The sequence below is a fragment of the Dipodomys merriami genome, unplaced genomic scaffold (genome assembly GCF_024711535.1).
Source record: "Dipodomys merriami isolate MVZ:Mamm:240054 unplaced genomic scaffold, mDipMer1.0.p SCAF_1, whole genome shotgun sequence".
Lineage (NCBI taxonomy): Eukaryota > Metazoa > Chordata > Mammalia > Rodentia > Heteromyidae > Dipodomys > Dipodomys merriami.
This window is the reverse complement of record NW_027202270.1, coordinates 46,090,667-46,103,343: the sequence shown is the minus strand read 5'-3', so window position 1 is coordinate 46,103,343 and position 12,677 is coordinate 46,090,667. Positions and strand designations below refer to the sequence as shown.

Genomic DNA, 12,677 nt, shown 5'->3' with positions numbered 1-12,677 from the left:
TGAAGGAAACCCAGTTCTGTCTCTACCTAAAATGCATTTTTGTATTTCAGGATCATTATCCCTCTGCCTGGGATCCCTTTTCCCTACTTCTTGATTTGGCAGAAATAAAATATTGCTCATCATTCAAGGTTCAGCTCTCAAATAACCACTAAAAGAAATCGCCTTTCTTGTTCTCTAGAGAAGGGAAGTCCTCAGGTTGAGCTCTGCCCCCTGATCTAGAGCTTCACATTCACTGTTCCTACCAAATTCACTTTAATGATTTCCATTTTTTTTTCCTTGCTCCATCTCAGACATGTGGGCTACTTAAAAGGTAAACACCTTTCTTCACCTTTGAATACTCAGGTCTACCCATCAGATTGATCCATATTGCCTAAGTCTTGTTAAACAACTGAATCAAGTGAGCAAGCAAGATGCACCCAAAGTCAGGTCGTGGGACTCCAGTCATATTATCTTTCAAATCAGGACACAACCCCAAACTTGAGGTTAATGTGGACAAGAGGTCCTGCCAACTCACGCTATGCACTCCATTACTCTCCAGGGGGCTCCTTGCCATGGTGTCTGACACCAGGGTAGAACTGTTTGCTACTCTGGGAAAACGTTCAGTTTAACAGAGAAGACACCCTCCTTCTCCCTCCCCATGTACCAAGCAAGAAAGTAGGAGACAGAATAAGTGCCTATTAATCTTCATTTGGGAGGGAGACAACTTTGTACTATGTGGCCACAACAGAAATGAGATTTCCCCGTGTTTCCATGGGAGGATATTTTTAGTTAAGATTGTGCAAGATCTTCTCCATCTATTAATGGGGTTAAAAAGGTCTGGATTACTGGAATTGTGGCCATGACAATGCATATAACAACCAATCATTTAAACCAATTTTCTATTTTTCTGGCTTGTTTGCTTGCTTTTGTTGTTGTTGTTGTTGTAATACTTGGAATTAGATTCTGCCTGGAGCTGGCCAGGCAGGCACTCAGGAAACAGAGTCTTGCCGCTAACCCTTTTTGCTTTATTTATTTTATTTTCCAGCCAGGGGCCAGCCTGAACCTCAATCCTCCTATTTACACTCTCCAAGTAGTTGGGATGATAAACGTGCACCACTGCTCCCAGCTATTGGTTGAGGGAGTCTCAAGAATGTTTTGCTCTGACTGGCCTGAACTGTAATCCTTCTGCCTCTGGTCTGTTTCCTAGTAGTTAAGATTACAGGCATGAGCCACTGGCCACCTGGCCTTTGTCTTTAATTTATTTTGTATAAAGCAAAAGGCTTGAACCAGATCTTCCTATATCTCCTTAACACCCACTGGTTCTATCTGGTTTGAAATATTCCCTGAGTTAGCACATACATCTATTGTAAATTCCCTTCTCCTGAGAATGGCACCCATATACCTCTTTACTCCCATGGATATGAAAATTAAAGGAGAGAGTTCTTAGAAAAGATTTTGTATGATAGGAAGCACCATTCCCAAGGGAGTTCTTCCTGTCCAACCTGACACCAGGCTGCCCTGTGCCTTCCTCTTCTCCAGCATCTTCCATTCCAAATGCTCCCAAGAGCAGCCAAGTCCCTATCTGATGCCCCTCAGCAGTGGAATGCCACTCTGCAGAACCCTGCTGACTCTCCCTCTCCTAAAACCCTCCTTTTACCTTAGGACAAATTAATAATTCTTTTGCAGAGAAATCCAGTACTAAATCAAGGTGCTCTGGTTGTACTTCATATGATTCCAAGCCTGCAGCCCATCTAGAATTTCTTCTGGGAACTAAAGAACACTTATCTCACAGAGGAGAATATCAAAGGCATTAGAATCAAGTTTCTATTTTCTGTTTCACTGTTAGAAAAACTATAGTGTAGTTATAGAGAGATTTCCATCTAGGAACAGAGGTAACCCAGAAATTCAGTGGAGAACTGAAATAGCACTGGAGATTAGGTGAAGAAAACTAATGAAAATTTCTTGCCTGCTGTAGTCTTACTGTTGGCCAAATTTCTTACAGAATTTTAATTTATTTCTATGTATTTGCTTTTGGGACAGGATCTCAGTTTCTTTTTATAGAAAAAAAATATATGCACTGTAAATATAAGTAAATATATAAATAGGTTATATATTTATATAACTAGCATAAATACTATAACTATGTATAAATATATACATATGCGTGTATAAACATTTATTTACATATTGCATGATGTTGTATATTTGTATATATTTTATATGCATATATATATATATATATATATATATATATACATATATTGGGGGGGTACTTGAGACAGACTCACTCTATGACTTAGCTTCTAAATCTGAATCATCTCCCAAGTACTAGGATTATAGGTGTGGACACCATTCCTAGCTCCCTAATAGTCTTTTATAGAAACACAGTGGTATTGAAAATAGGAGGAAATAAAACAGGATAGAACAGCGTTCCAATGATCTATTTTTAAGATGATTTTCCTTTTTTGGTTCAGAGACTTTGATAGTTAAAACTATTCTTTCTTCCCATTTCCTACTTGTTGAAAAATAATTTCAACATCCGTATGACAGCATTTCCTAAGAATAGATATTTATGTGAGTCCAAACCCACTGTCTGTTTAAGTAGTACTGTGGGAGCTTTACCTCAATGGAATAACTTGCAGGCGTGGTATAATAAATGTTTCTTGATATCCAGTCTAAGGCCAGGCTCATAGAAGACCCAAGCAGAGAGAGAGGAGCAAACACAGTCCTGTTGGTGCCATCTGTCTTCACTCTGTGCATTTCACCCTGGAAGAAAAGCAAGGATGGTCTGTAGATGCACTTTTTGAGGTTAAGTGATAGACTTTGAATGCTATCTATAACTTACTGGATTCTCAACCCAATAGATGAATTGCTCTGAGTCATCAAACTCCACATCAAAACCATTCTGTATCCCTGGTATGGGGACCATGGCATCATTGCTCTTCACCTCCGGATCAAGGGAGATTCCAAAAATTATGGAGTTTTGTACAGACATCAAGAAAGGTTGATCACCTGTGAAAACAGCTGACCATCAGTCAAACTTAAATCATGGTGTTCCCAGACATTTTAGAGTAATGGGAGGCAGTGGACTGTCATTATCATATGAGCTGAAAAGTATAGCTCTGCAGTAATAAATATACTCCACATAGCTGATATTTCATCAGCTAACAAGTTACAAGCTTTCTATGGGGATCAGTGGGACGATGGTCTTCAAAGACCCTATACAATGATGTATGCCCTTTTCCAAGGCAAGTAAATATTTTAATACCTTACTTTCACTTTTTTAGTTTATAAACATTTCTTTATTATATATAATTAATAGCATCCTGGATAAATGATATTCAGCAACTTACTTTATTCGCCTAATGCATTATTAGAGATTCTCTATGGCAGTACATATAAAATAAATGTTCAATTTGCATTCATTTATGTAAAACATCCCATGGAATGCTTCTTTTAATGACATGTTTGTCTCACCTAAACTGTTGATATTAGCAAAAGAACATGCAATGATCTGCGTTGTCCATGTGTAATTGCATGACTTTGACTATGGCTTTCTACATTTGATTCAACAGTAACACAAAGATAATATCTTACTTTTCTTTTTCAATACTGGAGTTAGAACTTGGGGCCTTGTTAGGGACAGGCTCTACCGCTTGAGCATGCCTCCAATACTTTTTCACTGTAGAGAGGGCCTTCATATTTGCCAAGGGTCAGCCTATGATGTTGATCTTCCTACCTATGCTTCACACAGAGCTGGGATTATACACACGTTACCATGTCTGGCTTTTTTTTGTTGAGATAGAAGTTTTGCCAACTTTTTGCCCAGACTGACGTCAAATTGTACTCCTCCTGCTCTCCACCTTCTGAGTAGTTAGGATTATAGATGTGAGTCACCATGCTTAGTTTACCTTACTCTTCAATAATTCCTTACTTAGTCTGTTAAGATCTTTCATTTCTGCACACAGACAAACCTAACACTGAAGAACTCCAGAAAAGTTGGGTTTTTGAGAGAAAAAAAATGAAAAGGAATTTAATGAATAGCAGCTTACTAGACTTACTGGTCTAGTGTATATTATAGACTTTAACTACTTATAGTAAATAAATTCAATTTACAATCTCATCAGTTACTTACCTGATATCTGTCTTTTTTGCTATGTTATAACTCCCATACTGGCAGAGATTATATTTAATTTTCTTACTATTCCCAGAGACTGGTAGAGACTGATATAAATTAATTTCCCAATAAGAATTTTTAGTAAATAATGACCAGACAGCAGAGTAAACTGATGGATGGATATGTGAATATGTGAATAATGTCTTCAAATGTTCTCTAGATATTTTATCTTTTTTATTTTCTGAGACTATTACAAAAGGATTGATTTCCTGATTTCAGCTAGGAATTAACTTAACCAAAGATGTTAAGAACCTCTATGATGAAAACTTTAAAAACCTAAAAAAGGAAATTAAAGTAGATTTAAGGAAGTAGAAAAACCACATACTCCTGGATTTGTAGGATTAACATCGTGAAAAAGGCAATAATAACAAAAGCTATCTAAAAATTCAATGTAATACCCATTAATATCCCAACATTTTTTAATGAAATAGAAGAAGCAATCCAAAAACTCATATGGAATAATAAAAGACCCTAAATAGCAAAAACAATCCTTAGCAGGAAAAACAGTGCTAGAGGAATATCAATATCAAATTTCAAACTCAATTATAAAGCTGTAGTTATAACAACAGGTTGGTACTGGCACATGAACAGGACTGAGGACCAATGGAATAGACTTGAAGACCCAGAAATGATCCCACAGACCTATGGCAACCTAGTCTTTGATAAGGAAGCCAAAAACATCAGATGGAAGAAAGACCACCTCTTCAACAAATGGTATTGGCAGAACTGGCTATACATGTGTAGAAAACTGAAGTTAGATCCTTATATATCACTCTGCACCAGAATCAATTCCAAATGGTTCAAAGGCCTCAAAGTAAAAGTAGATACTCTGAAAACATTGCAGGAGGGAATAGGAGAAACACTGGGACTCTTTGGCACAGGTCAAAGCTTTCTAAATAAATATCCAGAAACACAACAAACAAAAGAAAGATTGGATAAATGGGATTGCATTAAACTGCAGAGCTTCTGCATGGCAAAGGACATAGCTAGCAATATAAATAGAAAGCCCACAGATTGGGAGAAGATCTTCACAAGCTATACAACAGACAAGGGTCTCATATCAAAAATATATTTAGAACTCAAAAATTTAAACTCCCTCCCAAAAACAAATTCTCAAAGAAATGACCACCCCAAGAACAAGTGTGCTAAGGACTTAAAGAGAGACTTCTCTGAAGAAGAAATAAGAATGGCCAATAGACACATGAAGAAATGTTCAACATGTCTCACCATAAAAGAAATGCAAATCAAAAAACACTGAGATTCCAGTTAGAAGGGCCATTATCAAGAAAACAAATAATAACAGATGCTGGCTGGGATATGGCCAAAAAGGAACGCTGCTACCCTGTTGGTGGGAATATAAACTTGTTCAACCACTCTGGAAAGCAGTATGCAGGTGCCTCAAAGACTAAACATAAAGCTCCTCTATGACCCAGCAATCTCACTCCTGGACATCTACCCAAATGATCACAAACAAGGCCATACTAAAGCACCAGCACAACCATGTTCATTGCAGTATCATTTACCATAGCTAAGATATAGAACTAACCCAGATGCCCCTCAGTAGATAAATGGATCAAGAAAATGTGGTATATATACACAATGGAATTCAATGCTTCCATCAGAAAGAATGACATTGCCCCATTTGTAAGGAAATGGAAAGACTTGAAAAAATCATATTAAGTAACATAAGCCAGGCCCAAAGAAATGTGGGCTCCATGATTTCCCTCATTTGTAATAACTAGTATATGCCTAGGATAGTCCTAGCAGAGGTTCACAATAGCCCAATAACTATGCACATATGACCATATAAAAATGATGCTAATCAAAATGATCTCCATGACATGGAAACAAGAGGGTGGTTGCATTGTTTTTCTTTTTTCTCTTTTTAGTGTACTGTTTGCAGTTATTTCTTTTGTCTTTCTTTATTTCTGCTCTGGTTTACTCCCCAGGGTCACTGTTTCTGATTTCAGTGTCCTTTGTCTAGTATGTAAGTTTATTCGATTGGGTGAAAGGAAGAGGAAGCATGGAAACAGTGGGACAAAGGGTGAACCAATGCAACAGCGATATTTACATAGTGTGTTGGAAATGAATTTTACAACCTGAAAGGGAGAAGAGTGGAGGGGTGGAAAGTGGAAGAAAACAAGGGAGGGGGTAACAGTTTTCAAAAAGAAATATGCCTCCTTCAGAAAGAATGACATTGCCCCATTTGTTAGGAAATGGAAAGACTTGGAAAAAATTATATTAAGTAAAGTAAGACAGGCCCAAAGAAACATAGGTCCCATGGTTTCCCTTATTTGCAATAACTAGTATATGTCTGAGACAAGCAGAAAAGGTCAGATAAGGTGATGTTAGGGAAATGAACCTTAAGATATGTATTCAAATGTTTTTTTTCTTTCATGCAATTGTTTCTAACACATTTATAAGATTACTTCTTTGTTGCTTTGTATGTCCCTCTCCCACAGTATAACCCCTGCTTTCACTGTATTTGATGTTGGTATAATTTGTGGAGGGGCAGGGAAAAAGCAAATTGTTTAAATAGGGATACAGGTAGACCCATTGCAACAATGAGATGTACAAGTCGTTATGTAGAAAAATGAACTTTACAACTTTGGTGGGGAGTGAGGGGGTAGGAGGAGTGGGTGGGAAGGGGGAAGGAAGGGAAGGGATGGGAAGGGGAAACAAAGGAGGAGGCTACAATGCTTGATAAGAAATGTACTTATTATCTTGCCCATGTAATTGTAACCCCTCTGTACAGTATTCTCACAATAAAAAAAAGAAAAAGAAAAAGAAATTTACTCACTACCTGACTTATGTAACTATAACCCCTCTGTACATCACCTTTACAATTAAAAAAAAGAAAGTTCTCTAGGTACCTTTAATTGCAATTTAAATAGCCCCTATAATATCTGAAACTATTCATTTAGCTTCCTTAACAGATGATAAAATGCTTTTCCCCAAAACAAATTAATCTTTATCCTAGCTATCATCACTTCACCTAAAAATATAAATTAGTCTGTGCACAATAGCTCATAACTGTTATCCCAGTATTTAACAGGTGAAGACTGATAGGATCTTAGTTAAAGGCCAGCCCAGGCAAAAAGTTAGTGAGATCTCATCTCAATGAATAAGATGAGTGTGGTGGCCAAACTTCTTGTCATTTCAGCTATATAAGAAGCATGAATAGTTGTACTAGACAAAACCACAAGACTGTATTTTAAATAATCTAAAGTACCAATAGCAAGAGTATATCTTAAGTGGTAGAATGTCTACCAAGCAACTTTGAGGCCCTGAATTCAAACCCTAGCACTGCATACATAGATAGATACATAGATAGACAGATAGATAGACAGATACATACATACATACATACATACATACATACATACATACATACATACATACATATATACATATATACATGCATGCATATATACATAGATGATATACATCTATATATACAGACCAATAAAATTTGAGTGAAATTTCATTTCAAAACTCCACAGGAAAGGAAAACTTCTGAATGCAAGTTCTGTGTTAAGATACATGTATATCATATTTCAAAACAAAATATAAATGATTAGCTACTAAAAAGCTCCCATGAACTAAAAATATTTTCATTATTTTAATAATCTGGGAAAGTTCACATACTCAAAAGCATTAGGTTCATACTTGTTCTTCATTTCTACATCTTATGAACTTTTCCTTGTTTTAGCATTTTTTATTATGGAGAAATAACTCAGCACTGATTGAACTGGCACAAATTTAAAATGAGTTGGAAGTAAATTTTGCAACTACCAGTTCTTTTTCTTATACAAAGCATAGTGACATATAACATTCTGTTATTGGAAACAAGCCTTCAGAGAAAGTGGCTTTCAGCTGGGGCAAGGGAGACTTCCTGGATATATGTCACTGCCATAGGGAAAAATGTAATCAGACGTAGAACAGTAGCTCCTAAACCCTGGCCCCTCCTACCTGGCTCACACTCCACTATCCATTGCTTGTAAACACCTGCAAAAGATATAACAACCCTCCCCCCCACTTATTGAAACTATATGTCACCTGGCATGCATCAGATGTATTGTATCACTTATTCTTCCTGCCTTTACACAATCATGTTTGGTAGATAGTTATCTTCCCAACTCACACATGAAGAACAAAACAATTTATCAATTTAACCAATGTCACACAGCAGGTCTCTTGGGCTCCAAGACTCTATGTTTTTCTTCATGCTCTACCAGTCAGGGACTATATACTGATTTGCCTTCAGCTTGACTGCAATAACAAAAAATGAAAGCTAGATTATAAGATTCAGATGTACCTTGGTATTCAATCATTGTTATGTATTGTAAATGCTTATTGGTCCAAAATAAAAACAAAAGCTATGCCAGGTGGCTAGCCACCAGCTAGGCTGGGGACTCATGACTATAATCCTAGAGACTCAGGAGGCTGATATCTGAGAATTCCAGTTCAAAACCAGCCATGGCAAGGAAAGTCCTTGAGTCTCTTATCTCCAATTAATCACCAGAAAACCAGAAGTGGTGCTGTGGCTTATGGTGGAAGAGTGCTAGCTTTGAGCAAAAGAGTTCAGGGACAGTACCCAGTTCAAGCCCTAGTACCAACCAATTAAAAAAAAAGGTATAACTCAATTTCTTTTTTTGTTTTGTTTTGTTTTCTTTCTGTTCTTGTGCCAGGACTGAAGCTTGAACTCAGGGTCCCGGCACTACCCCTAGTTTTTTTGGCTCAAGGCTAGCATTCTATTTGAGTCACAGTTCCACTTCAAGTTTTTGGTAGTTAATTGGAGGTAAGAGTCTCATAGTCTTTCTTGCCAGGGCTGGCTTTAAACCACGATCCTCAGATCTCAACCTCCAAAGTAGCTAGCATTATGAGCCAACAGAACCGAGCTATTACTCAGTTCTTCTAGGGAATTTGAAATTTTCAGTATTCCAACCCTGGTACTGCTTTTTGTGATGAGTGGTCTTCTTTTTGCTTAATTGGAGAAATTCTCCACTGAAGCCTTGCTAAGGACTGAAAGCTTCATAAAATGTGTACCTTCCTTCTAATCATTCCTCATCATTGCTTCCTTCTGGGGCCTTTTTTCTCCTGGAATATTCCAGGAGGCTTACCAATGTACCAGAGAGTAAGATATCATTTAAAATTTTACTGACTGACAGCATGACAGCCTGTGCAAGAAAAAAAAGTAAGCAGTACCCAGGTGTCAAAGGCTCACAACTATAATTCTAAATCCTAGCTACTCAGGAGGCTGAGATCTGACGATACTGGGTTTAAGCCAGCCTAGACAGAAAAGTCAATGAAACATTTCCACTTAACCACCAAAAAGACAGAATGGAAATGTGGCTGTACTGGTAGAGCACCAGCTTTGAACAAAAAGGCCAACCAAGAGTGCTAGGCCCTGAATTCAAGCCCCAGTACAAGCATATACAGAAAAGTAAGGAGAAAAACCCAGAAGGGAATAGGAAGAACAATAGTCATAACACCTATCATATCATACACCAACCTGAGAAGAAAATGAGTGAAAAACACAGGCCTGGGAGAAAAGAGAAAAATGCAGGAAAGCATTTACTGTGCCACAAAGCACCACTGGCAATACACATATGTGCACAAATCAGGGAGACAGGCTTTAGCTGCTCTGGGACCAGGTATGGAGACTATAATTCACTGTTCAAGCGGAAAACAGGAGTGCCTAAGGGTAGATGGAGAGGAGCTCAAAAGTAAGAGTTAAAATCTGTCTCAGAGATAACCTTTTTATGTCAGGATCCCACTAAAGTTAGTGTATGCACTATTAGCAGGAAGGAGGAATAAATGTGAAAAATAGTATTTATGTTGACACTGGTAGTTCACACCAGTCACCCTAGCTATGCAGGAGATTGCAATCTGAAGACCATGGTTCAAAACCAACCTGGGCAGTAAATTCCATAAAACACCTATCTTCACTTAACCACCAAAAAAAAAAAAAAAAAACAGAAGTAGAGTTGTGTTTCAAGCAGTAAAGCATTAGTTTTGAGCATTAAAAAAGAAAAATCTCAGGAAGAGCAACCAGGCTCTGTGTTCAAGCCACAGTACCAGCACAAAAAAAAAAAAAAAAAAGATGGTATGTATGACCCTAACCTAAGTTATCCCGTGGCTTTGCCTGGCAGGTGGAAAGGAGGATTTTCTTATTTTACCGAGTATTGAAAGCCAAGGCCAGCTCCCTTACACTGAGTCAGAAGTCTCCTTGGGATCTAAGGGCACTAGAAGGGAGAGTAGTTTAAGTATTCTCTGTCTACTTGGTTTTCATATTGTGGGAAACATGTTTTTGTTTTTGTTTTTTAATTGTGAAAATACTATACAGAGGAGTTACAATTACATGAGCAAGATAATGAGTTCATTTCTAATCAGGCATTGTTGCCTCCTCTTTGTTTCCCCTTCCCATCCTTTCCCATACTCCACCCACTTCCCCCAACTCGATCCTCGCACCCCCCCCAACCAAAGTTGTAAAGTTCATTTTTCAACATAACGACTTGTACATTGCATTGTTGCAATGGGTCCACCTGTATCCCTAGTTAAACAGTTTGTTTTTGCCCTTCCCCTCCACAAATTATACCAACATCAAATACAGTGAAAGCAGGGGTTATACCGTGGGGGAGGGACATACAAAGCAACATAGAAATCATCTTATAAATATGTTAGAAACAATTTCATGAAAGAAAAAAACATTTGAATACTTATCTAGGGGTTCATTCCCCTAACATCAACTTATCTGACCTTTTCTGCTTGACTCGGACATATACTAAGTTATTGCAAATAAGGGAAACCATGGGACCTATGTTTCTTTGGGCCTGGCTTACTTCACTTAATATAATTTTTTCCAAGTCTTTCCATTTCCTAACAAATGGGGCAATGTCATTCTTTCTGATGGAGGCATAAAATTCCATTGTGTATATATACCACATTTTCTTATTCCATTCATCTACTGAGGGGCATCTGGGTTGGTTCCATATAGGTCTCCTTGGCACATGCCGAAATTTTCTTAATAGAGACCTAGAAACACAACAAATCAAAAAAAGGTTGGACAAATGGGATTGCATGAAATTGCAGAGCTTCTGCATGGCAAAGGACATAGATAGCAAGATCAATAGAAAGCCCACGGATTTGGAGAAGATCTTCACTAGCCATACAATGGACAAGAGTCTCATATCTAAAACATACCTAGAACTCAAAAAATTAAATCCCCCAACAACAAATCTTCAAAGAAAAACTGCCCAATAAATAAGTGGGCTAAAGACTTAAAGAGAAACTTCTCTGAAGAGGAAAGAAGGATGGCCAATAAACACATGAAGAAATGCTCAACTCCTCTAGCCATAAAAGAAATGCAAATCAAAACAACACTGAGATACCACCTCACCCTAATTAGAATGGCTATAATCAAGAACTCTAATAATAGATGCTGGAGGGGATGTGGACAGAAGGGAATCTTACTACATTGTTGGTGGGAGTGTAAACTTGTTCAACCACTTTGGAAAGCAGTATGGAGGTTCCTCAAAAGACTCCACATAGAACTCTCCTATGACCCAGCAATCCCACTTTTGGGCATTTACCCAAATGTCATGAACAAGACCATACTAAAGCTACCAGCACAACTATGTTTATTGCAGCATTATTTACCATAGCTAAGATATGAAACATTTTTTTGGGGGGGGGGTCTGGTCGTGGGGCCTGAACTCTGGGCCTAGGTGCTGTCCCTCAGCTCTTCAACTCAAGGCTAGCGCTCTACCTCTTGAACCACAGTGCCACTTCTGGCTTTTTTCTTTTTGCTCACATGGTGCTAAGGAATCAAACCCAGGGCCTCAGGCATGCAAGGCAGGCATTCTACCACTGAGCCACCTTCCCAACCCCAATGAAACATGTTTTTATAAACAATGATCAAAAGAATAAAAATTACAAAAAGTTCTAGCTTTAAAATTTGTAATATAAGACTAGAAAAAAATAGAGTCCCAAAATTCCCCTATGCAATCCTAACCACTATTAGCATTTGTGTTTCCTCGCATATTTTTACATCTGCATTTCATGTAGCAGTATCATTCATTCATTCTTAAAGATATTCCAGACATATAAAAATATTGTTTTCAAGGCTACTGAGTGGCTAATATGAAGATGTGTTTTCAATTATATATAGTATTATCTTCCAAACTTCTTTTACACAAAGAACCTTATATTTAAAGATAATAAAAATGAACCTATGTAACCATTATTTCATGAGCAGCTGTTTAGTCAACTTATCTCACTAGTATTCAAAAGGCAATTGGGAAACACTGAGAAAGGCCTATCTCAGTAAAGTCAATACACAAGGAACCCATGAGTAGAGTGATCTGTGAAACAAGAGGGTCTACTTCGAATGAGCACTTAGCAATCTCCGTCAGGCAGCACAGATCCCCAAAGCCCAGCAAACAAATCGTATGTGGAGAAAGAACTCTTTGTACCCAAATATATCTATAGCCCAGATTAATTTTCTCCTGAGGGACTC

General features: G+C 37.8%; 1 protein-coding gene across 1 annotated transcript in view; it reads right to left on the bottom strand.

Moving 5' to 3' along the window:
• The window catches only part of Lrp2 (LDL receptor related protein 2), a 196,126-nt gene that overhangs the window by 79,241 nt on the left and 104,208 nt on the right, over positions 1-12,677 (bottom strand). The window contains exons 32-33 of the mRNA XM_070021406.1: positions 2,825-2,991; positions 2,602-2,745 (exon numbers count right to left, since the gene is read on the bottom strand). Of these exons, the coding sequence (XP_069877507.1) occupies positions 2,602-2,745; positions 2,825-2,991 (311 nt within the window). The remainder of the gene's footprint in view (positions 1-2,601; positions 2,746-2,824; positions 2,992-12,677) is intronic.